Source organism: Mobula hypostoma, chromosome 24 (assembly GCF_963921235.1).
Source record: "Mobula hypostoma chromosome 24, sMobHyp1.1, whole genome shotgun sequence".
In the NCBI taxonomy this organism is placed as follows: domain Eukaryota; kingdom Metazoa; phylum Chordata; class Chondrichthyes; order Myliobatiformes; family Myliobatidae; genus Mobula; species Mobula hypostoma.
In genome coordinates, this window is record NC_086120.1 from 21,523,598 (window position 1) to 21,549,167 (window position 25,570).

The 25,570-nt window shown below is 41.8% G+C and overlaps 1 protein-coding gene across 1 annotated transcript in view; it reads left to right on the forward strand.

Moving 5' to 3' along the window:
• The first annotated feature begins 2,238 nt into the window (after positions 1-2,238).
• Positions 2,239-25,570, forward strand: part of LOC134337483 (dedicator of cytokinesis protein 8-like) — a 244,031-nt gene continuing 220,699 nt past the window's right edge. The window contains exons 1-3 of the mRNA XM_063032540.1: positions 2,239-2,523; positions 24,823-24,922; positions 25,138-25,313. Of these exons, the coding sequence (XP_062888610.1) occupies positions 2,471-2,523; positions 24,823-24,922; positions 25,138-25,313 (329 nt within the window). The 5' untranslated portion in view covers positions 2,239-2,470. The remainder of the gene's footprint in view (positions 2,524-24,822; positions 24,923-25,137; positions 25,314-25,570) is intronic.

Genomic DNA, 25,570 nt, shown 5'->3' on the forward strand with positions numbered 1-25,570 from the left:
GAGGCCAATTCTCTGGATGATTTCAAGAAAGAGTTAGATAGAGCTCTTAAAGATAGCGGAGTCAAGGAATATGGGGAGAAGGCAGGAAAAGGGTACTGATCGTGGATGATCAGCCATGATCACAGTGAATGGCGGTGCTGGCTCGAAGGGCTGAATGGCCTACTCCTGCACCTATTGTCTATTGTCTATTAACTCAGTGCCATGATCCTAGACTAATCTCATGGGTTAGTTAACCTGATTTCAGTGGTTGACAGTATGTTAGAGTCTTAAGGATGAAGTTTCAAGGTACTTGGAGGCACATGATAAAATAGGCCGATGTCAGCATGGTTTCCTAAAGGGAAAATCATGTCTGACAAAACTGTAGGAATTCTTAGAGGAAATAACTGGCAGGATAGACGAGGGAGAAGAAGTAGATGTTGTTTGCTTGGATTTTCAGGGGGCCTTTAACAAGGTGCCACACACGAGGTTGCTCAACAAGATAAGAACCCATGGTATTACAAAAAAGAACCATGCTTACAAGATTGGCTGACTGGAGGAAGCAAAGTGGGAATAAAGGGGGCCTTTTCTGGTTGGCTGCTGGTGACTGGTGTTGTTGGGACCGTTCCTCTTTCACATTACATATCAATGATTTGGATGATGGATTAATAGTTTTGTGGGCAAGTTTGTGAACAGTATGGAGATAGGTGGAGGGGCAGGTAGTGTTGAGGAAATGTACAGTTTGCAGAAGAACTTACACAGATTAGGAGAATTGGCAAAGAAGTGCCAGATGGAATACAGTGTAAGGAAGTGTATGGTCTTGTACTTCAGTAGAAGGAATAAAGGTGTTGACTATTTTCTAAATGTGGAGCAAATTCAGAAATTAGAAGCACAAAGGGACCTGGGAGTCCTCATGCAGGATTCCCTAAAGATTAACTTGCAGTTTGAGTTGTTACTAAGGAAAGTGAATGCAATGTTACCATTCATTTAGACAACCAGAATTTCAAAGCAAGGATATGATGCTGGGTCTTTATAAGGCATTGGTCAGATCATACTTGTAGTATTGTGAGCAGTTTTAGGCTTCTTATCTCAGAGGAGATTCATGAGAATGATCCAAGAAGTGAAAGAGTTGACATACAAGGAGCATTTGATGGGCCTGGGCTTGTACTAGCAAATGATTAGAGGAAAGAGGGGAGTTCTCATTGAAAACCATGGATTGTTGCAAGGCTGAGACAGAGTGGATGTGGAAAGGATGTTTCCAATAGTGGGGGCACAGTTTTAGAATTCAAGAACGTTCCTTTAAAGAGAATGATTTTTTCTTTAGCCAGACGGTGGCGGATTTGTGGAATTCATTGTCACAAATAGCTTTGGAAGTGAAGTCGTTGGGTATATTTAAAGCAGAGGTTGATAGATTCTTGATTAGCAAGAACCTCAAAGGTTACGGGGAAAAGCCAGAGGAATGGGTTTGATAAATCAGCCAATATTGAATGGTGGAGTAGACTAAATGGGTTGAATGGCCTAATTCTGCTCTTATATCTTCTTTTAAAATTTGATACTTTTAATATCCAAATATGTGTCCATTTCAAGTTTATTGTCATGGGAATACAGAAATGTCTCGAAAATTATTTTGCTGCAACAGCACGGTCCATTTTTGAATGTACTACGTTCAGCGATGGAGCATCCACATCCCTCCTGGGTAAAGATTGACCGCGTCTATTCTGAGAATCTGACTTATTCCAGGCAGACAACAGAGGAAGCATCAACTAGGTGCCGATCTGCGTACGTCACGGTCCCTGAAAGTTCTGTGACAACCGCACCGCCCTGGAACAGGAACATTCAGAAACATTCCAAAAAGGTCGCAAATGGAACTGCTTCTTAATTTTGCTTTCTTAATGATATTAACTTAAATGGCTGCCGGAAGTTTGGAAAGACCTGGAAGAAGTCAAATCAGCCCTATATTTTGTGTTGTGGAGCCATAAAACGAGATGCGTCAGGGAGCGACCTCCATTAACCTTTGATTCGATTAGGGCAGTCACGAGGAATTCATCTTTGAGCCTGGTATGTGAGGTGTGCAGGAATGAAAGCTGAAAGAATCTGGTTCTACGCGTTTTAGGCTGGTTGAACTTGTTTTGGTAAATAGTCCAACCTCAACTGGACTCGCACAGACTGACATTTTAAATCGCCCTCAATCAGAACTGAAATCGGACAGGAAATCACCGTACCTGCCAGTAGTTGTCCGTCTCCTGCACTAAGGCACATTGCTCTCCCGTGTCTCCTTCCCCTCCCACCAACTCTCACTTCGCTACTTGCTTCTCCCTCTGGCATTAGAAACGCCTCTCCTGCAGCTACAGTTGATTCCTCGCTGCTGGTCTCTTGCTCCTCCTCTTTCACGAGTGGTTCCTCCTTTTGCCGGCGATGCCCTCTTCTCTCTATGTGGGTTCCGCGAATCTTTGGCTAGAGAGAGGCAGCGACCGGCACCGTCCCCGCCGCCAGCATGGCTTCGTACACTTACGGGGACAGACAACAATATTTGCATCTGTTGAACAGGTGAGAGAGGGTGCTGCTTGTAAACTGGGTAATGCTGGCTTGACTGACAGAGTCAGAAGTTGGGAGTGGAGATAATGCTTGCGGAGAACTTTTGGGAGATGTGGGTGATGACCTTCTTGACCACATGAGCCGATTTCTCATTTGCTTTAAAGCTTTCCAACAACTCAAAGCATCTCCCGTAATCTCGTGACCCGGACGGAGATGTTACCGAAGTAAAGGGCTTGGGTGCTTTAAAGTGAGGCGCTTAAAGTTTACGGAGCGTCAAACTGCAAATCTGACCTTTTGGAGGTTTCTCCACGGAGGTCGCGATCTCCTGTCTGTACTCCAATACAGTTGCGATCATTATTTACCCAATCTCTCTAGTTTTTATTTGCACTACCTCTTCACATTAAGCAAACAGCAAAATTAAGAGAGCAGACACGGGAGACTGCAGAGGTTCCAGCCCTTTGGACCGCGATTTCATTATGCGGCCGTTCTTTACGTGGTTGAGGAGACCGAAGGGCACTCTGACAACTAGAGTAGGTGTACCTGAAATAGAAATTACAGGTATCGGAACGCAGTCTTCGTTCGTTGAATCCTGATGGTATGTCAGAAGTAGTCTTGGCCGCCTGGAAGGATTCTTCATTGCTGTTTCCATAACGATTTTTTTGGACCCAGTCAGGTTTGTCAGCCCTGAGCTGAACCCCCACATCTGGAGGATCGGTGGACCACTCTTCTTTTGGCCTCTACCCTTTGACCCGTTGGCATTGTTGACCCTACCAAGAGCCAAAGCCCTGACTCCAGCCAACCTAGCTCTCTGGGTCATTGAGGCATACACACCTCCAAGCCACAAAGTTCTGGTCCTCTTGGAGGATCCTTGTTAACAGAAGGAGGCTAAATAGTATATTCATTAAACACTGATATTTAATCTATGGTATAAATACAATACAGACTGTTAGGGCCACAATCAGGATTCTAACTTCACAACTTGTTGCTCTGACTCAAGGATAAGAGATCACAATGTGGAGTATACAAAGACTGGTGAAGAAGTTGATGTCCTGAGATACATTATTGTGCCTGAGTTGAGGGAATCCAAGAACCTGACTGGGTCCTGGCTGTAAATGAGAACTTGCTGGGTATAGGTGACAAATCAAAGATAATTATTCTCTGGAAATAACTTGAAGAATTATACATTGAATCAATTAGAAAACATTACATTCATTTATTGAGGCACAAGTCTTTAGTAATTTTGAAATTAGGAAGTTATTGAAAAAAAGTCATAAGAATCACTATTTTTCATCTAGAATTGCCTTAATTTTTGTTCTTTCCAAGTCTAATTAATAATAACAGGCTTTTATTTCTCCCGTGCTTTCTATCCACAAAGTTCAAAGTAAATTTATTATCAAATTACATATATGTCACCATAGACTGTACCACCCTGAGATTCGTTCTTTTGCAGGAATTCACAGTAGAACAAAGAAATGCAATAGAATCAATGAAAAATGACACACAAGAACTGCCACATGTCAACATTCTCTCAAGATTAAGAACTTTCTGAGATCAACCCTAGAAGAAGCATTTTCCAGTTGGATTTGCCACTCTTTTTGTAGTCTTTCCTGGATTTGAAACTTCCAAAACATTAGACCACACTTTTGTACATTCCCAAGGCTAAAACAGCTTATACCAGTACTTAGGCAAAACTGAGACCTTTCAGATAAATCTTGACCTTCCATTGCCTTAACACATCACCTCAGGTCATGGTATCTCTCACTTATGTCTTAGCACTCAAAACTGCTTCCATCTGGGATCTCCTAATAACAGGCAGGGTTTTGGTGATTTGTTTTTAATGTAGAGTTATAGAAGCCACATTTGTCTCCTGGAGTAGTATTAAATTCTCAAGGAAGTCAGAAAAGAATATTGAAGTATTTTATTTTGCTAATTTGGCCTGGCTTAAATCTCTTTTTTTCTTTGGCTTCACTAAAAGTCACATTGTTTTGAATGATTAAAGGATGTTTAGTAATGTAATTTGAGTGATATATAATGTGAGACAGACTGAATTGACCAGAGCATCTTTTCTTGTTTGTTAATGTTCCTGTATTAGAGGGCAGTGTGATTAAGGCATGTATGATAACATTTAAAAGTCACTTGGACAGGTACACCGATAGGAAAAGTTTAGTTTAGAGGGGTATAGGCTAAACAAGGACAAAAGACACTAGCTTGGTGGGGGGAGGGTGAGGTGGGGTTATATTGGTCTGCATGGACTTATAGCTCGTCTAGGATGTTATTTTCTGATGAAAGGTAAGGAAGTTGTTCAGGCAGGATCTTTCCCTTAAGAGTTCTTTGACCACTTATCCTACAAGTAATCCTTAAATTAGACCTGATAGTTTTACTTTCATGTATAAAATTAAAGCTATTAACCCATAATTATGTGGTTTTCATTAATTTGTTTTCTCATGCTGATTGAATACAGACACAGCTAGGCCTGTACCTGATACCTTGGTGTCTTCCTTGTGCTGGTTGACACCCTCTCATGATCAATTGCTTGCAGAATTTCATCAGTGCTTATCTCTACTTTCAAGCTGATTTACATTTTTAAGAACTTTCAGCTGTACTTCTTTCTGCTGTACATTAGAACAACGTCTTACTGTTATATTGTGTACTTGGAGTTTTGCTTTCATTGAGATCTCTCTTTACGATTATCACACCTTTAACTTACTTTTGCACATTCTGCTTTTCATTCCAGTAAATCTTGCCACCTTGCTCCAGTAGATTTTTTAATCTCTTCACTTTTTATTTGTCTTGTTTGCTTGTTTAGGGAGCGCTTGTTCAGCATGGGCTTCCTAGTTTCAGGTGAGCATTTATTCCATATGTTGAACATTGTGCTCAAGAGTTGAAAAGCATTTTATTTTTTGTAGTGAAGGGTCACTGGCATGGAACATTAACCTTTGTGCTTTTTCCACTTGACTTGCTGGATTTTCCAGCAATTTTTCTGTTTTTATCTGTGATTATATTCTATAGAGTCACGGAGTTATATAGCACAGACATGCCCATGCCAAATATCAAATACCCATCTCTACTAATTCCATTAACCAGCACAAGGTCTGGAGCCAACTATACCTTGGCAATTCAAGTTCTCTCCGGGATGCTTCTGAAATATTGTTGGATACCTGCCTCTGTCACTTCTTTAGCATTCGTGTGTCCAAATTCCAATCACCCTCAGGGTAAAAAAAAATCTTCCTCAAATCCCTCTAAACATCTTACTGTGAGACATAGGAGCAGAATTAGACCACTAAGCCCACCGAATCTATTCCGCCATTCCATCATGGCTGACTTCTTATCCTTTTCAACCCCAGTCTCCTGCCTTCTCCCTGTAAACTTTGACGTCCCTGACTAATGAAGAACCTAATAACCTCTGCTTTAAATATACTCACTGACTTAGCCTCCACAGCCATCCATGGTAATGAATTCCATAGATTCAACACCCTCTGGCAAAAGAAATCCCTACTCGTCTCTGTTCTAAATGGATATCCCTCTACTCTGAGGCTGTGCCCTCTGGCCCTAGACTTATCCACTATAGGAAACATCCTCTCCACATCCACTCAATTTAGGCCTTTCAATATTCAATAGGTTTAAATGAGATTTCCCCCCCCCTATTTCTTCTAAACTACAGCCAGTACAGGCCCAGCGTGGTCTGACTGATCCCTCTGATTTATGAACTTTCTTCTCCTTTAGAAAATAATCTACATCTTTATTCCTTCTACCAAAGTGCATGACCATACACTTCCCTGCACTATATTGCACCTGCCACTTTTTTGCCCTTTCCTCCAATCTGTCTAAGTTCTCCTGCAAACTTTCCAATTCCTTAACACTACCTGCCCCTCCACCAATCCCTGTATCATCTGCAAATTTAACCACAAAGCTCCAACCTGCTTCAAAAAGGCAACAAGAAGAGCAGGATGAGCTGCCTTAATGACCATCATCCAGTAGCACTTACACCTGAGGTGATGAAATGCTTTGAGAGGTTGATTATGCCTAGAATTAACTCCTGTCTCAGCTAGGACCTGGACCCACTACAATTTACCTATCACCACAATGGGTCTACGGCAAATGCAATCTCATCGGCTCTTCACATGGCCTTAGATCACGTGGACAATACAAATACTTATGTCAGGATGCTGTTTATTGACTACAGCTCAGCATTTAACACTATTATTTCTACAGTTCTGATCAAAAAGCTCCAGAACCTGGGCCTCTGTACCTCCGTCTGCAATTGGATCCTCGACCTCCTAACCAGTAGACCACAATCTGTGTGAATTGGAAACAACATCTCCACCTCACTGACAATCAACACTCAGTGATGTGTGCTTAGCCTACCACTCTACTTTCTTTACATCCACAATTGTGCAGCTAGGCACAGCTCAAATATCAAAGATAGATTTGCTGATGATAGAACCTGACATTAGCAGAATTTCAGATGGTGATGAGAGGGCGTACAGGAGTGAGATATATCAGTTAGCTGAGCGGTGTCACAGTAACAACCTTGCACTCAACATCAGTTATGACAAAAGAACAGATTGTGGACTTCAGAAAAGGTAAGATGAGAGAACACACATCAGTCCTCATAGAGGGATCAGGAGTAGAAAGAATGAACAATTTCATGTTCTTGGGTCAATATCTCTGAGGATTTAACCTGGACCCAACATAACGAAGCAGCTACCAAGAAGGCACGACAGTGAATATATTTCATTAGGAGTTTGAGGAGATTTGGTATATCAACAAAAACACTTGCAAATTTCTACAGAATGGAGAGCATTCTGACTGGCTGCAGGACTGTCTGGTCTGGGGTTGCTACTGCACAGGATCAAAGTAAGATGCAGAGAGTTGTAAACTTAGTCAGCTCCAGCATGAGCACTAGCCTCTCTAGTATCCAGGATATCTTCACGGAGTGGTGCCTTAAAAAGGCAGCGTCCATCACTGAAGACCCCCATCACCCAGGTCATGCCTTGTTCTCATTGTTCATCAGGAAGGAGGTACAGAAGCCTGAAGGCACACACTCAAGGATTCAGGAACAGCTTCTTCCCATTTGCCCTCTGATTTCTGAATGGACATTGAACCTGTGAACGCTACCACACTACTTTATTAGTTTTGCACTACTTATTTAATTTAACAATTTTATATATTGTGTGTGTGTGTATGTGTATATACACACACACACACACACACACACACAGTACTGTATATAGTGTTGGCACGTAGCCAAGTGGTTAAGGCATTCATCTAGTGATCTGAAGGTCGCTGGTTCGAGCCTCAGCTGGGGCAGCGTGTTGTGTCCCTGAGCAAGGCACTTAACCACACATTGCTGTGCGACGACACTGGTGCCAAGCTGTAACGGCCCAAGTGCCCTTCCCTTGGACAACATCAGTGGCGTGGAGAGGGGAGACTTGCAGCATGGGTAACTACCGGTCTTCCATACAACCTTGCCCAGACCTGCACCCTGAAAACCTTCCAAGGTGCAAATCCATGGTCTCATGAGACTATCAGATGCCTATATTCAGTGTGTGTGTGTATGAATATATACTGAAGTTCAGTTTTTTCCCTGTATTATTATGCATTGCATTGTACTGCTACTGCAAAGTCAACAACTTTCATGACATATGCCAGTGATATTAAACCTGATCAACACTCATAACATGCTGGAGGAACTCAGCAGGTCGGGCAGCATCCATGGAAAAGATCGGTCGACGTTTGGGCCGGAACCCTTTGTTCTGATTCTGAATTCTCTTATCCAAATCATTGACACATAGCGTGAAAAGTAGTGTTCCCAAAACCATCCCCTGCAGAACACCACTAGTCACCTGCAGATAACCAGAATAGTCTCCCTTTGTTCTGACTCTTTGCTCCCTGCCAGTCAGCAAATCCTCTGTACACTCTATCATCTTTCCTGTAGTACTATGGGCTCTTATCTTGATAAGCTGCCTCATGTGTGGCACCTTATCAAAGATCTTCTGAAAATCCATGGAATTCTTCATTAAGATGGAGAGTGACAAAGTTAATTCAGAAACAAAGGTTCTGAACTTAAAGAAGGGTAACTTTGAAGGTATGAGACGTGAATTAGCTAAGATAGACTGGCAAATGATACTTAAAGGGTTGACGGTGGATATGCAATGGCAAGCATTTAAAGATCGCATGGGTGAACTACAACAATTGTTCATCCCAGTTTGGCAAAAGAATAAACCAGGGAAGGTAGTGCACCCGTGGCTGACAAGGGAAATTAAGGATAGAATCAATTCCAAAGAAGAAACATACAAATTAGCCAGAAAAAGCAGCACAGCTGAGAACTGGGAGAAATTCAGAGTCCAGCAGAGGAGGACAAAGGGTTTAGTTAGGAAAGGGAAAAAAGATCATGAGAGAAAGCTTGCAGGGAACATAAAAACTGACTGTAAAAGCTTTTATAGATATGTGAAAAGAAAAAGATTGGTTAAGACAAATGTAGGTCCCTTACAGTCAGAAACAGGTGAATTGATCATGGGGAACAAGGACATGGCAGACCAATTGAATAACTACTTTGGTTCTGTCTTCACTAAGGAGGATATAAATAATCTTCCGGAAATAGTAGGGGACTGAGGGTCTAGTGAGATGGAGGAACTGAGGGAAATACATGTTAGTAGGGAAGTGGTGTTAGGTCAATTGAAGGGATTAAAGGCAGATAAATCTTCAGGGCCAGATGGTCTGCATCCCAGAGTGTTTAAGGAAGTAGCCCAAGAAGTAGTGGATGCATTAGTGATAATTTTTCAAAACTCTTTAGATTCTGGATTAGTTCCTGAGGATTGGAGGGTGGCTAATGTAACCCCGCTTTTTAAAAAAGGAGAGAGAGAGAAACCAGGGAATTATAGACCGGTAAGCCTAACGTCGGTGCTGGGGAAAATGCTAGAGTCAGTTATCAAAGATGTGACAACGGCACATTTGGAAAGCGGTGAAATCATCGGACAAAGTCAGCGTGGATTTGTGAAAGGAAAATCATGTCTGACGAATCTCATAGAATTTTTTGAGGATGTAACTAGTAGAGTGGATAGGGGAGAACCAGTGGATGTGGTATATTTGGATTTTCAAAAGGCTTTTGACAAGGTCCCACACAGGAGAGTGGTGTGCAAACTTAAAGCACACGGTATTGGAGGTAAGGTATTGATGTGGATAGAGAATTGGTTGGCAGACAGGAAGCAAAGATTGGGAATAAACAGGTTCTTTTCAGAATGGCAGGCAGTGACTAGTGGGGTACCGCAAGGCTCAGTGCCGGAACCCCAGTTGTTTACAATATATATTAATAGCTTAGACGAGGGAATTAAATGCAGCATCTCCAAGTTTGTGAATGACACGAAGCTGGGCGGCAGTATTAGCTGTGAGGAGGATGCTAAGAGGATGCAGGGTGACTTGGATAGGTTAGGTGAGTGGGCAAATTCATGGCAGATGCAATTTAATGTAGATAAATGTGAGGTTATCCACTTTGGTGGCAAGATCAGGGAAACAGATTATTATCTGAATGGTGGCCGATTAGGAAAAGGGGAGGTGCAATGAGACCTGGGTGTCATTGTACAGCAGTCATTGAAAGTGGGCATGCAGGTACAGCAAGCGGTGAAAAAGGCGAATGGTATGCTGGCATTTATAGCGAGAGGATTCGAGTACAGGAACAGGGAGGTTCTACTGCAGTTGTACAAGGCCTTGGTGAGACCACACCAGGAGTATTGTTTGCAGTTTTAGTCCCCTAATCTGAGGAAAGACATTTTTGCCATAGAGGGAGTACAAAGAAGATTCACCAGATTGATTCCTGGGATGGCAGGCCTTTCATATGATGAAAGACTGGATCGACTAGGCTTATACTCACTGGAATTTAGAAGAATGAGGGGGGATCTTATTGAAACGTGTAAAATTCTAAAGGGATTGGACAGGCTAGATGCAGGAAGATTGTTGCCGATGTTGGGGAGTCCAGAACGAGGGGTCACAGTTTGAGGATAAAGGGGAAGCCTTTTGGGACCGAGATGAGGAAAAACTTCTTCACACAGAGAGTGGTGAATCTGTGGAATTCTCTGCCACATGAAACAGTTGAGGCCAGTTCATTGACTATATTTAAGAGGGAGTTAGATATGGCCCTTGTGGCTAAAGGGATCAGGGGGTATGGAGAGAAGGCAGGTATAGGGTTCTGAGTTGGGTGATCAGCCATGGTCATACTGAATGGCGGTGCAGGCTCGAAGGACCGAATGGCCTACTCCTGCACCTATTTTCTATGTTTCTATGTTTCTATGTAATCCAAGTGAACAGCATCCACTGATTCTCCTTTGTCTATCCTGCCTGTAATTTCCTTAAAGAATTCCAACAGATTTGGCAGGTAAGATTTCCCCTTAAGGAAACCATGCTAACTTTGGACTACTTTATCTTGAACCCCCAAGTGCACGAAACTTCTATGAGGAGTTATCCCAATATATTGATGTAATTACAAAGAAGGCATGATGGTGGCTATATTCCATTAGGAGTTTAAGGAGAATTGGTCTGTTACCAAAGATGCTCGCAAATTTCTACACAGGTACCATGGAGAGCATTCTAACTGGTTTCGTCACCATCTGCTATGGAGGAGGCACTGCACAGCATTGGAAAAAGCTGCAGATAATTGTAAACGTAGTCAGCTTCATCATGGCCACTAGCCTCCCCAGCATCCAATGCTCCTTCATAAGGCGATGCCTCAAAGAGGCAGCATCCATCATTAAGGTACCCCATCACCCAGGGCATGCCTTTTTCTCATTGCTATCATCAAGGAGTAGGTACAGGTGACTCAACATTTCAGAAACAGCTTCTTCCTCTCTGCCGTCAGATTTCTGAATGGACAATGAACCCATTAGCACTACCTCACTACTTTTCCCCTCTCGTTTTGCACTACATAATTAATTTAATTTTTTTATATGTACATAATTTATAGTTTTGTTATTATGCATAGCAATGTACTGCTGCCACAAAACAACAAATTTCTTGACATATGCCAGGGATATTAAACCTGATTCCTTAACTGACATCATCCGTAATAACGGACTCCAACAGTTTCCCAACCACTGAAATTAGGGTACCTGGCCATAATTTCCTTTCTTCTGCATCCCTCCCTTTTTAAAGAGTGGAATGACATATGCAATTTTCAGTCCTCTGGAATCATTCCAGAATCTAATGATTCTTGAAAGATCATTACTAATGTCTCCACAATCTATTCAGCTACCTCTTTCAGAACCCTGGGTATAGTCCACTTGGTCCAGATGACCTATGTTCCTACAGACTTCATAATTTCCTAAGCACCTTCTTAATAGCAATAACACTCCCTTCTGCCCCCTGACACTCTCTGGTATACTGCTAGCATCTTCCACAGTGAAGACTCATGCAAAATACTTATGAAGTTCATCTACCATTTCTTTGTCCACCATTACTATCTCTACAGTGTCATTTTCCAACAGTCCAATATCAACCCTCCCTCTCTTTTACTCTTTACTCCACTGTAATACTGAAACATCTGACTTTATCTTCTCCCCCTCAAACTGCAGAGTGAATTCAAACCTTATTGTGATCACTGGCTCCCAAGGGTTCCTTTACCTTAAGCTCCCTGATCAATTTTGGTTCACCACATAACACCCAAATCCAGAATTTCCTTTCACCTAGTGGGCTCAACCACAAGCTGCTCTAAAATAAACCATCTTGTAGATATTATACAAATTCCCTCTCTTGGGATCCTGCACCAACGTGATTTTTCCAATCTACCTGCACATATTGAAATCCCCCATGACTATTGTAACATTGCCCTTATAGCATGCCTTTTTCTATTTCTCTTTGAAATTTATATCCCACATCATGGCTATTGCTGCTCCTTAATCTCTGGTCTTAGACACCTTTGCCAAGTGGAAAAGTTTCTTGCTATTTATCCTAATAATTCCTCTCATTTTTATATCTCTATTAGACCCCTTCTCTGCCCCAAGGAAAACCAACTCAGTTTCTGCATTCTCTTCCCATGATTAAAATATTCTGTCCCAGTCAACTTTCTGATGTATTTCCACTGCACTATCTTCAGAATAATCACGTCTTTCCGATATTGTGTCTACCAGAACTACACACAATATTCCACCAGCTGCCTAACCAATGTTGTGTGTCACCTGCGTCTACTGAAAAGTGGTGAATGAAAATCTGGGATTCACACACATGCACATGCACACACACACGCACATACACACGCACACCCCCGAACTGTTCCTACAGCCTATAAACTCACTTTCAAGGACTCTTCATCTCATGTTCTCAATATTGTTTGTTTGTTTATTTATTTACTTATTATTATTTTGTTTTTGTATTTGCGCAGTTCATTGTCTTTTGCACTTTGGTTGTTTGTCTATCTTCTTCTGTGTAGCTTTTCATTGATTTTATTTTGTTTCTTTGTATTTACTGTGAATGTCCGCAAGAAAATTAATTTCAGCTTTGTATATGGTGATGTACATATACTTTGATAATAAATTTACTTTGAAATTTGAACATCTGCTGGAACTCAGCAGGTTAGACAGGGTGGGAAATGAATAGTTGACACTTCAGTACCAAGATCCTTCATCAGGACTAGAAAGCAAGGGAACAGAAGCAGAATGGATGAGTCGGGGGAAGGAGAGGATCAGGAGCTAGCAGGTGAATCTGGGTGAGTGGGTGGGGTTGGGGAATAATGTGAGAGGCAGGAAAGGCAAAAGGCTGAAAAAAGGAATCAAGTAGGAGAGGGCAGATGACCATGGAATAAAGGGAATGAGGTGTGGAACCAGAGGGAGAAGGTGAAGGAAAGGTGGGGGAGGGGGAAGAGAAGGGTGAGAGGAAGATTTTGAGGATCATAAGTGAAACCAAAAAAAAAAATTGGAGAAGTATATCAACTTCACTTTGTCCCTTGGTTCAGGCCCTTCTTACCTAAATCTTCTTACCTAACATGCCCTCCAGCACTTCAACAGGTTTCAGTTTCCCAGCCCTGATTGCCTCATTTTCACCATTGCCTTCCAGTCCTTCTATAATTCCATCCTCAATTAGGAAGGCCTCAAGGATGTCTGCTTCTTTCTTGGTGCCAAACCCTACCAGTTCCCCTTTACCACAAGCCTCCTCCATCTGGAAAAACTGATGCTCACCCTGAACAACTTCTCTTCTGGCTCTTCCCACTTTCTCCAGAAGAGATGGACCCCAGCTATACCTACCTTCTTGTCGGCTACATGGAACAAGTCTACGCTGGTAAAGTTCCCCAACTCTTTCTCAGCTGCTTTGTGTACCCAATCTGATCTCATCCGTTTCATTAACTTTGCCTCCAATTTCCACCCTGCCCTCAAATTAGCATGGTCTATCTCCGATACCTCTCTTTCCTTTCTTTATCTCTCTGACTTCATCTCTGGAAACAGATTATTTACTGGTGTCATTTACAAACTCACTGACTCCCACAGTTACCTTGACCATACCTCTTCCCATCCTGTCCCTTGCAAAGATGCCATTCCCTTCCCTTCCCTCAGTTTTTCTGTCTGTACCATATCAATTCTCTCTATGAAGCTTTCCATTCCAGGACATCCAAGATGTCCGCTTTTTTTCAGAAAATGGAATTCCGCTCCACTGCTATTAATGGCTTCACCAGATTTACCTCCACCCCCGACATAACAGGGATAGAGTTCCGCTTGTTCTCACCTACCATCTCACTCGCCTCCGTATCTAATATGTCATTCTCTGCAACTTGCAGTATCTCCAATAGGATCCCAACATCAGAAATATGTTCCCCTCCTCACTCCCTCTTCCGCCCCCCCCCGTGAAAAGCTTGTTGTCCTTAAAATCTTTGAAATTAAAATGATATCCCTTGCCTCATTGGCTCCCTATTTCTAATACCCTTTCTGCTTACCCCCCAATCCTTATTCCAATAAACTAAAAGCACTCCGTTGTTGCTCTGAAAACTTTTGAAAAGAAACTTGGCGGTAGGTTAGAAAATGTCGAATAATTTTTCAAAACAACTTTTTTTTTCAAGGTACATAGGAAAGTTTTTGATTTTAGTCATCTTGATTCTATTTCTCCTTAATTTTATTTGTTTTCTGTTCTCCCTTGGGCACCTTACCCTCATTCCTGGATTGCCATTTATTTTTCAGAGAGGCTATTTCAAAATAAAGATCAAAGTAAATTTATTATCAACGTACATAAACACTCAGTGGCCTCTTTAATAGGTACCTTCTGTACCTAACCAGTGGCCATTGAGTGTATGTTCATGTCTTCTGCTGATGTAGCCCATCCACTCAAAGGTTTGAAGCATTCAGAGATGCTCTTTTGCACACCACTGTTGCAACAGGTGGCTACTTGAATTACTGTTGCCTTCCTGTTAGCTTGAACCAGTCTGGCCATTTTCCTCTGACCTCTCTCATTAACAAGGTGTTTTTGCCCATAGAACTTCTGCTCATTGGATATTTTTGTTTTTTTGTGCCATTCTCTGTAAACTCTAGAGAATGCTGTGCATGAAAATCCCAGGAGGTCAGTGGTTTCAGAGATTCTCAAACCACCCTGTACGATACCAATAATCGTCCCATGGTCAACATCACTTACATCACATTTCAACCCCATTCTGATGTTTGGTCTGAATAACAAATGAACCTGTTGACCATATCTGCATGCTTTAATGCATTGAGTTGCTGCCAGGTAAATAGATGATTAGATATTTATTGATAAATAGATTGGCTGAGTGTAAACTTACCCTGAGATCATTTTCTTGCAAGCATTCGAGTGGATACTATAGAACGAGTGCAGAGGAGGTTTACAAGGATGTTTCCTGGATTGGAAGGCATACTTTATGAGAATAGGTTGAATGTACTTGGCCTTTTCTCCTTGAAGCGACGGAGGATGAGAGGTGACCTGAGAGAGGTGTATAAGATGTTGAGAGGCATTGATCGTGTGGATACCCAGAGGCTTTTTCCCAGGGCTGAAATGGCTACCATGAGGGGCATAGTTTTAAGGTGCTTGGAAGTTGGTACAGAAGGGATGTCAGGTGGTAAGTTTTTCACACAAAGTGGGATGCACTGCCGGAGGCAGTGGTAGAAGCGGATACAATAGGGTCTTTTAAGAGACTCTTAGATGGATACATGGAGCTTAGAAAAATAGAGGGCAATGTGTTGAGGAAATTCTAGGTAGTCTCTAGAGTAGGTAGTCTCATTGTCTGCACAACATTGTGGGCCGAAGGGCCTGTAAAGTGCTGTAAATTTCTATGGTCCATGTTCTATGTTCATTCATAGTAGAACAAAGAAATGCAATAGAATCAGTGAAAAACTATACACAAAGACTGACAAGCAACCAATGTGCGAAAGAAGACAAACTGTGCAAATACAAAAAAATTTATTTGTGTGTGTGTGTGTATATATATAAAATCAGTGAACATGAGTGGTAGAGTCCATGAAAGTGACTCCATATGTTGTGTTCAGTGATCAGTTCAGTGTTGAGGTGATGAGGTGAGTGAAGTTATCCACATTGGTTCAGGAATCTGATGGTTGAAGGCAATGGACTGTTTCTGAATATGATGATGAGAGACCTATAGCTCCTGTGCCACCTTCTCAATGGTAGCAGTGAGATAGTGGAGGGCCTTGATGATGGATGCTGCTTTCTTGTGGGAGTACTCCCTGTAGAGCGCTCAGCGGCTTTTCCAGTGATGGATTGGGCTGTAATCACCACTCTTTGTAGGCTTTTCCATTCTTGGGTGTTGATACAGGCTACGATGAAACCAGTCATGATACTCTCCAGTTGATCTATAGATGTTTGTCAAAGTTTTAGATGACATGCTGAATTAAAGAAAGTCGAGGCACTGACATGTGTTCTTTGTAAAGGCACTTACATGCTGGTCCCAAGACAGGTCCTCCAAAATTATAATGCTAACACATTTAAATTTACTGGCACTCTCCATCTAATTAGATCTGCTATTGATGACTGGCACATGTTCCTCCAGTTTCTGCTTCTTGTCATCAATAATCAGCTCCTTGGTCGTGCTGACATTGAGTGAGAGGTTGTTGTTGTGTCACTACTCAGCCAGATTCTCAATCTTCCTCCTGTATGCTGATTCGTCACCATCTTTGATTCGGCCAACAGCAGTGGTGTTGTCAGCGAGCTGAAATATGGCGTTGGAGTTGTACTTGGTGCAAAATGGGTAGATCTGTGAGCTAAGCACATGTCCTTGTGGTGCACTTGTACTGATGGAGATTGTGGAGGAGATGTTGCCAACCAAACTGACTCTGGTTTGCAACTGAGGAAATGAGGATCTAATTGCAGAAGGAGGTGTTGAGGTCTAGGTCTTGCAGCTTATTGATTAATTTTGAGGAGATGGTAGTGTTGAACGCTGAGCTGCAGTCAATGACAAGTGTCCTCATGTATGCACCTTCACTGTCCAGATGTTCCAGAGCTGAGAGAAGAACCAATGAAATGGCATCTGCTGTTGACCTGTTATGACGGTAGGCAAATTGAAATGGATCCAAATCCCTCGTCAGGCTATTTGGAATATACGTAATTGGAATATACAGTCTTTCACCACATTATCTGATTGCTCATTCCCTCAAGTGTTGCTTCTAGGCATCAACCTAAAGTACTTACCTGTTGATGGTGTATTACCAGTGTGTATCTCCTGCTCAAAGTTCAAAGTAATCAAAGTACATATATGTCACCATATACGACCCCGAGATTCATTTTCTTGTGGGTATTCACAGTAAATACAAGAAACACAATAGAATCAGTGAAAGACCACACCCAACAGGACAGACAACCAGCTAATGTGTGAAGGACAATAAACTGCTAATACAAAAAGAAAGATTAAATAATAAATAAATAAGCTATAAATATCCAGAACATGAAATGGAGGGTCTTTGAAAGTGAATGCATAGGTTGTGGGAACAGTTCAGTGATTGGCCAAATGAAGTTATCTACTCTGGTTCAGGAGCCTGATGGTTGAGGGGTAATAACTGTTGTCCCTTCTAAATTAGCCCATTGTATTCAACAAATGAATCTGGGTGAGAAAGAAATAGTGTGCTGTCATACAAAAGCAGATGCCTTAGGCTTGGAAATCAATTGCTAATTTAGAAGAGTGTGAGCAATGAAATTTTGACTCTCAATTATTTTGCTATGTCTAGTTATAGGCTGTGCTCAGGTCATACAGTCATTTCTCTTAGTGAAGTTGTGATAGGTGTGGCTGTTAAGACTTAACACAGATTTCTGGCTGTTTGCTAAATGGCGTACAGAAATGAAATTTAGAGAGGAAGCACAGTGGATAATTAAGTTACCAAAGCCATTCAAAGGTGCGTGTGTGTTGAGGGGTGTTAGCACTAGTAGGTACTGCTGGTGACAATAGGGAAGGAATTGGCTATGTAGAGTACTGCACATGACCCACTTGCCTTTGGTATCTATGTTCAATTATATCTTTGGGCTGACTTAACTGAAAATAGATGTTACCAAGTATTTAGTTTGTCTCTAAAGCATGGCTTTCCTTTAAAACATTAGTAGCCTGGGTCATGTCATTGTACAAAACAAATCTGGCATCCTTATATAAGGTTGACTTTGCACTTTGAATTTTCCAACAAATGAGTTGGTATTTGCTACGTCATGCTCACAAATTGATACCCCTGATGAGATGAAACTTGCTACAAGATGCTCCTAGCTCTACTTGGTTGACTCATTCACCATCTTAATGCTATTATGTTGGCATTGGGTATCTTGTGTTGGTGTATTTACCTGGGTTAGTATTGGGCCCCTTTTTATTCAGTACATCAGACTTGTCAATAAACTCCACATCATCGAAAGTGCAAGGAATATATTTGTTTTTGTTGCTCTAGCAATGGTCCTTTTAACTTTGAAAAATGATAGTGAGTTAAAAATAATTTCTGGCAGAGGCGAGGGTGTGTTGATGTTACCATACTCAGTAGTATTATTGGATGGATCCTGTTACCAGAGCAACTGTTGCATTCTTAGCATTGTTTCTTTGGAATATACTGTAGCTCTTACCTCAGTCAATACATTTGTGGCTAGAACTCTGGAACAAAAATGCAGGTCACCTATCTTGTCCCCAGCATACTTGTTACGAAGATTAAATTTCCATTCAGGTTTCAGATAGTTTTTTACGGGGTTGGTTTGTTACAGTTCTTGGTTCATGCTGGCATTGGAGAACAGAAGAACAGTGCTGGTCAGAGAGGGTGCATAATTTGCTTACGGAAGTGGGGATTGTTATTGAACACCAGAGGATATCTACTGCACTGGACTCGTGTTTGATTTACTCTGAAGTGAGAGGCTGGAAGGCTCTTTTGAAAGTGAAAAATCTGAAGTTGTAGCTAAGTTTGGTCCCAGTGAAAGTATAAAAATGCTCAATGCGTGCTTCCTGATACGTTTGAGTGGGGCAATTAGGGTATTGGGATATAGTCTGCAATTCTTTTAAAAACATGCAAAAACTGCAAGATAGGATATTGATAGATCCCATCTGATATCTAACATCAGGGTATCTGATGGTGACAAGTAGTTCAGAGTAAAAATGATCCTATTTCCTTGATGTATTTATCCTTGGGATTTTGCACACCATTTAATTTGCCCATACATTTTTCTATGAATACACAATCTGAAATAATATGTGGTACTGTCTATGCTGATGCACACAATACAATTCACAGTGCAAACTAGATAGACATGGCTGTGTTGATCAACACAGTTTCTTTACCTTTTCATAATAGTTCCAGATTCTGACAATAACATACTTGACCCTGAGCAGTTTGTTCTGCAGTAAAACCTAGATATGGCCTCCAATCCAGATGGGTTTTGTGATTTTTTTTTAAAGTCCGCTTATGGTTTAACTTTGTGGGTTTGTGTTAAAGCTATAATGAAACAAAGTTATAGGTGAAATATGACTAGTTCCTTGTCATGTTGTTCACTTCCCAATTCCCAGACCACAACGCAATGAGGTAGGTAACACTGTGCTTAGACATGGATTGGGGTAGAGTTTGCTGCATGTCCCACTGCTTTGTCATGTCAGTCCTGTTCCTCATTGTAATGCTGCTCACTTAAAGGTCCAACTGATGCTATTTCACTTTGTTGAATTGTCCATTCAATGGATCTAGTGATATTCCATTCTCCAATCCTTTTGTATCCATTGCCTTTTATGTTTCCACACCTTAAAACTTTTCCATGGAGGGCTTCCAGACCAGTCGGGCTGACCAGAAGTGCACTGAGAGTGGTAAGCGTAAAGAAGTTGGGGGCTTGCTGTTCTGGTTAACAACGGATGGTGCAATCCTGGTCATATTATGATCGAGGAACGTGTTTGTAGCCCGGATATTGAACTTTTTGCTGTTGGACTTTGGCCATATTCCACCGAGATACAACACTGGGCGTCATGGGAGGTTGTTCCTGCCTATGGCCATCGAACTTTGCATCTCCTCCCGTGGAAGGTCAGACACCCTGAGCCAATAGGCTGGTCCTGGACTTATTTCCATCTGGCATAGTTTGCATATTGTTGTTTGATCGTTTGTGGTTTTCATATTGCTATATTTATGCTCTCTTCTTGGTTGGTGCAGCTGTAACGAAACCCAATTTCCCTCGGGATCAATAAAGATAACTATTTATCTATCTATCTATCTATCTATCTTATTCTCCAAGACCAGAAACAACCCTTAAGTTTACTGTTTATGCAGCCTTGGTGTCTAGTTATACTTTATCAATGAAATTAGAGTATGAACTGCTGAACCCCTTTGTGACTGGGTTTACAATCATTATCCCATATTGTGCAGAAATATGAAAATTGTTGTACACCCCCAAGCTCCTTCATTCCTCTTTTCTCCAGGTGATTGTACTGTCCTTACCCAGATTCTTGCTTATCTGTGCACATTTCCAACCATGATCTCACTTCCTACCCTTCTTTGTTAATGCCGCACTTTCCCAATAATCCATCCATCTATCTCATCTCCATGCTGTAACTTCATCCAAAAACACCTTTTGCACATATATCCTGTCAACTTGCAAGGTCCACTTTTCCACCTCTCTTGGCTGTGTTACTGAGTTGCTCAGCTGTTTGTCTGACATTGAGCACTGTGTTAACTATCATTTCCTGGCCAAAGATTGTGAAGCTGTTTCTCATCAACATTTCTTTCTCTCCACCTGCCACAGGCTGAAGTTGAACCAGATTTTTAGCTATCTCATGTTTCATTTGGCTTTCAACTGACTTTTTCATCGCATCATCTCCATCAGCAAAACTTTGAAGATCCAACTGCATTCCTCCCACTTTCTGCTGAATCCCTGATTCTGCCCCTTAGACCGGATATTCTAAAGCTCTCTGTGTTGGCATCCATCCTCCGTTCTTCCAAAAATCTACTGCTCATTATCCCAAAACAATTGTTCTGCTCACGACCTGTATTAGCCATTGTTATTGCTTGCTATTCATCCTGTCTCTCATTACTACAATTTAATATGCTTATTTTCAACTTTATCCATCAAAAATATATTGATATTGGTTTATTTTTGTCCTGTGCACCAATATACAGTGAAAATCTCGTCTTACATTCTGTTCCTATAGATCAAAATCATTAGAGGTAGCGCAAGGTAAAACAATAACAATGCAGAATAAACTATAAAAGATACAGAGAATGTGAAGTGCAGGTATACAATTAAATGCAAGATCATAATCACTGTGAGATTAAGAGCTTATCTTATTGTACGAGATCCATTCAAGAGTCTGATAACAGCAGGCTATAAACTGACCTTGAATCTGGTGCTACATGCTTTCAGACATTTGTATCCCTTGCCTGATGGGAGATGGGAGAAGAGATCATTTCTGGGGGTGGGTGGTGTCTTTGATTATGCTGACTGCTTTACTGAGGCAGTGGGAAGAAGGTATAGACAGATTCCATAGGAAGGGAAGCTGGCTTTCATGATGTGCTGTAGTGTCTCGTGGTCATGTGCAGAGCAATTGCCATACCAAGCCAGTATCCAGATAGAATGGTTTCTATGATGCATCAATAAAAATTGGAAAGGGTTGACAGGGACATGCCAAATCTTTTCAGCCTCTTGTGGAATTAGAGACCTTAGTTTTCTTGGTCACAGCACCAGAACAGGCTATTGGTGATGTTCACACCTAGGATCTGGAAGTTGTCAGCCTCTGAAACTCAACACCATTGATCCAGACATTGATTGCCTCCCTTCCTGAAGTCAAAGACCAGCTTTTTTGTTTGGTTGACATTGATGAAAAGGTTGTTGCCATGACACCATGTCATAGAGCTCTCAATCTCCTTCCTGCACTCTGACTCGACACTATTTAAGTGCAGCCCACTGCGGTGGTATCACCTACAAGCTTGTAACTGGAGTTGGAGCAGAATCTGGCCACACTGTCATGAGTGAACAGGGAGTAGAGTAGGGGGCACAACCTTGAGGAGCACCAGTGTTGAGAATGATCATGGCGGAGGTATTTCTGCCTGTCCTTACTGATTACAGTCCATTGGCTGGGATATCAAGAATCCAGTTGCAGAGGAAGGATCTGGTCATGGGTTTGCCTAGAATTGTAGTATTGAAGGTGGGCCTGTAGTCAATAAAAAATAGATTAACATTTACTGTCCAGTTGCTCCAGAAATGAGTGTGGTAGAATGGGAGTACACCTGTTTCCGTGGTAGGCAACTTACAGTGGGTTGAGGTTTTCTGGAAATTGTTGCATGCCATGAGCAGCCTCTCGAAGCACTTCATGATGGTAGATGTCAAAGCCACTAGACACATGGTCTTGTTTTTCTTGTGTACTAGGATGATAGTTTTAAAGCAGGAGGGAACCACAGCCTGAAGCAGGGAGAGATTAAAAATGTCTGCAAGTACCCCTACCAGCTGATCCACACAGATTCTAAAGACAGGGTCAGGGACACCACCCGGGCCTGATGCTTTCCACAGAGCCCGATCTTATGTACATGACAGTGACTGTAGATTCAGGTGCACTGGAGACTATTAGGTGTGTGTTGATATACACATTCCTCTCTGTTCAAAATGTGCATAGAATGTGTTAAGCTCATTGTGAGGGGATATTGCCAATGATGCTGCCTGACTTTGTTTTGTAACCCATTGTATTATGTAAGTCTTGCCATAGCTGACGGCTGGACTGAGATTTGATTTTGGCTCTAAGTATCTCTGATAGATTTATGGCGTTCATATTTTGCTTTCTTATACTGGTCAGGATCACTAGCTTGAATGCTGCAAAACTTGATCTTCAGAAGAGAGTGGGTCTCCTGGTTTATCCATTGTTTCCAATTTGAAAACAAATAGATGTCCTCTTTGGTGCACAGTCTCAATACACTTGCAAATCAAGTCCGTGACACAAATACCTTCTATAACACAAGCAGATCAAGATGGCACCTAAGTGGCAATTCTTTCCATGCAGCTTTGATGGGAATCATCAAATATTCCCATTTAGGACTACTATTCTAATTCTGACACACTCATCCAAGCTGGAAGTTGAGTCTCTGATCATTAATAGTCAACCAACTTAAAGCAGTCGTGTGGAAGCACGTGTGTTTCCTCAGACCAGCGCTGTGTGGCTTTCTGTGTTGGGCCCACCTGTTTCAGCTTCTGTTTGTATGCAGTGAGTACCACCCCAGCCTGCTTTATCCAAGCATGGATGGGGAATGGCTCGGTAGCTATTCTGATTGTTGTCTAGCAATGGTCGAGGGTGTTTCGGCCTCTGGTGGACAGGAGATGAGCTGGTAGTAATTTGGTTAAAACACTGTTGAAAGTGGCCTGATTGAAGTCATTGGCAATGATGAATAGTGCCCTTGCAATTTTAAGATTTTAAGGAGGTGTAGAAAAAAATTATTTTTATGGCACCGGGTAAAAAGGATTTGTAATATGCGGAGCAAATTAAGAGACTTGAAATAGGTGTTCAACACATAGTTGGTTTGATTAAGAAAAAGACACAGATTTAAGATAGATTTAGTAGCAACTTTAAGAAAGGATTAGATAAATATGGACAAAAATTATAAGGCCCTAAATAGGAGTGGTGGTGATGATGTGGATGAAGAGCAAGTTGTAGGATTAATTAGGAAATTATTTTCAAATTCCACAGGACGTAGGCTTGAAGTATTAGTTTGAAAGATTAGCAAAGAAATTAGGAAAATTCTTTTCATTAAGAAGGTGGCAGTGTTTGGAACTCATTGCCTGAGAGGCTGGAGAAGGCAAAAACCTTCACCATATGTAAAGTGTACTTGGTTGTGAACATGTGGAGCCATACCAGGCCACACATATTGTGAAAGAGGGTTGCATTAGACTGGGCAGCTTTTTCCAGACTGGCACAGATATGAAGGGCCAAAGACCGCCCCCCCTCCCCCATCTATGCTCTGTCATTTTATGAATGTACAGTCCCATATTTGAACCACTTCATGGCCTTGACCCTTCGTACTTCTCCATGCCTTTAATCGTCCCACTCTCCAAGGTGCCAACCCCTGTGATTCCGGGCTGTGGTGCATTCTCTTTTCTAGTTGCCCCATTGCTGGCTGTAAGCTCTGCAGATCCTTTCCTGAGCCTCCCTGACTTGTACCTCATCTTTCCATTGATTCTCCTTGAGACCTGCCTCTCCATGAAGCATGAGTTACTGCTCCAAAAGATCTTCATCTTTCACTCAGCATCGATCTTGTTTTTTTGAGCCTCTGTACAGAGCCTAAGATCTTTTACCCTTTATAGTGTATGAATTTAATTTGATGCTGTTGCCATATGGGCTTATTGATACATAATCATGTAAAAATCAGAACTTCAACAGAGAGATTAGGTAAAGGAGATAGTCGGAAGTAGCTGATGAACTTCAGTCAGTGTTAAAGTTAATTGGCTGCACTCCGACAGCTGGGGCCCCAAAGGTGATGGGCTCAGGGCTCATGGACCAGGGCAGGAGCTGTGCCTGTAATCTACTCTGTCAGTTCATTGCTGGTGTTAAGGAAGTGTTCTCTGTTTTGCTTCAACTACCTGCTTTTGAGGTAAGCATGAAGGATCCTGTTGCATTCTCATAGATGAGCAAGTGATTGCTGCTTGAACCCTGACTGACGTTTTTACCACAACCAGCATTGCCTCATTGACCATTCATCTCCTTCCGTTCCTGGGACCCTGTTGTGACTACACTTACTAACAAGAATACTGGGACTATGAGACTTTGCAAGGACATGGAGATCAGGTGTGATCTTTATGAAAGGAAGAGGAAGCTTGAGGGAATGCAAGACCTACTTCTGCCTCTTCTTATGTGGCTAATGTTTTGGATCACATGTTTGTTCATGTATTCTTCCATCTGGTTTACAGGGAAGCAGATGCTGGTGAAGTAAGGATGACTGTACCACAGTACAAAAGGAATCCATTGACCCACATGAGGCAATCCATTTCAACACCAACATACAATATTGTGAGTAGCAGGAATGTCTAATAAATACAGTATTAGACATCTGTGCAAAGATTTCAAGAGCTCATGAATTATTGCAGCCACTTGGCTGTTGTGTTTCTCTATATTTTAGTCATGTTATTATGCCTCTGGGTCTCTGGTATTATGCCAGAGCAGTTATACAAATAATTTTCTCTCTCTCCTTACTTCCTAACATCTTTCATCGGTGTTAATTTCAGCCATTTACTTTTGAACCTGTGGAGCCCCTGGATATTGAGGCACACATGACAGACCAGTTGGCAAATCCTGAGCTGGAGTCATTTCAGCACCTGGTGGACTTCCCAGAGGACGATGTCGAAGTCACCCTGTCTTCTCGAGAGTATCGGACAGTGACTCCTGCTGAGCCAGACAGCTGGTAAGACGAGCCTTTCTGATGAACGATGAGACCATGAAAACTGCAGTGAGACTTGTTTACTTGTCTTTTTGTAACTTTTAAAAAAATGAATTGAGGGAATATGCGTGCAGACGGTGGTGTATTATCTAACACTGACTGCACTAGTGATTTGTGATGAACTTGTTCCTATGTGCACTAGTACTTTTATGTAGCCATATTGTAATTACAGATCAGTAATCTATTGCCTATCTAATCTATCAGTAATCACTTTCTGTGGG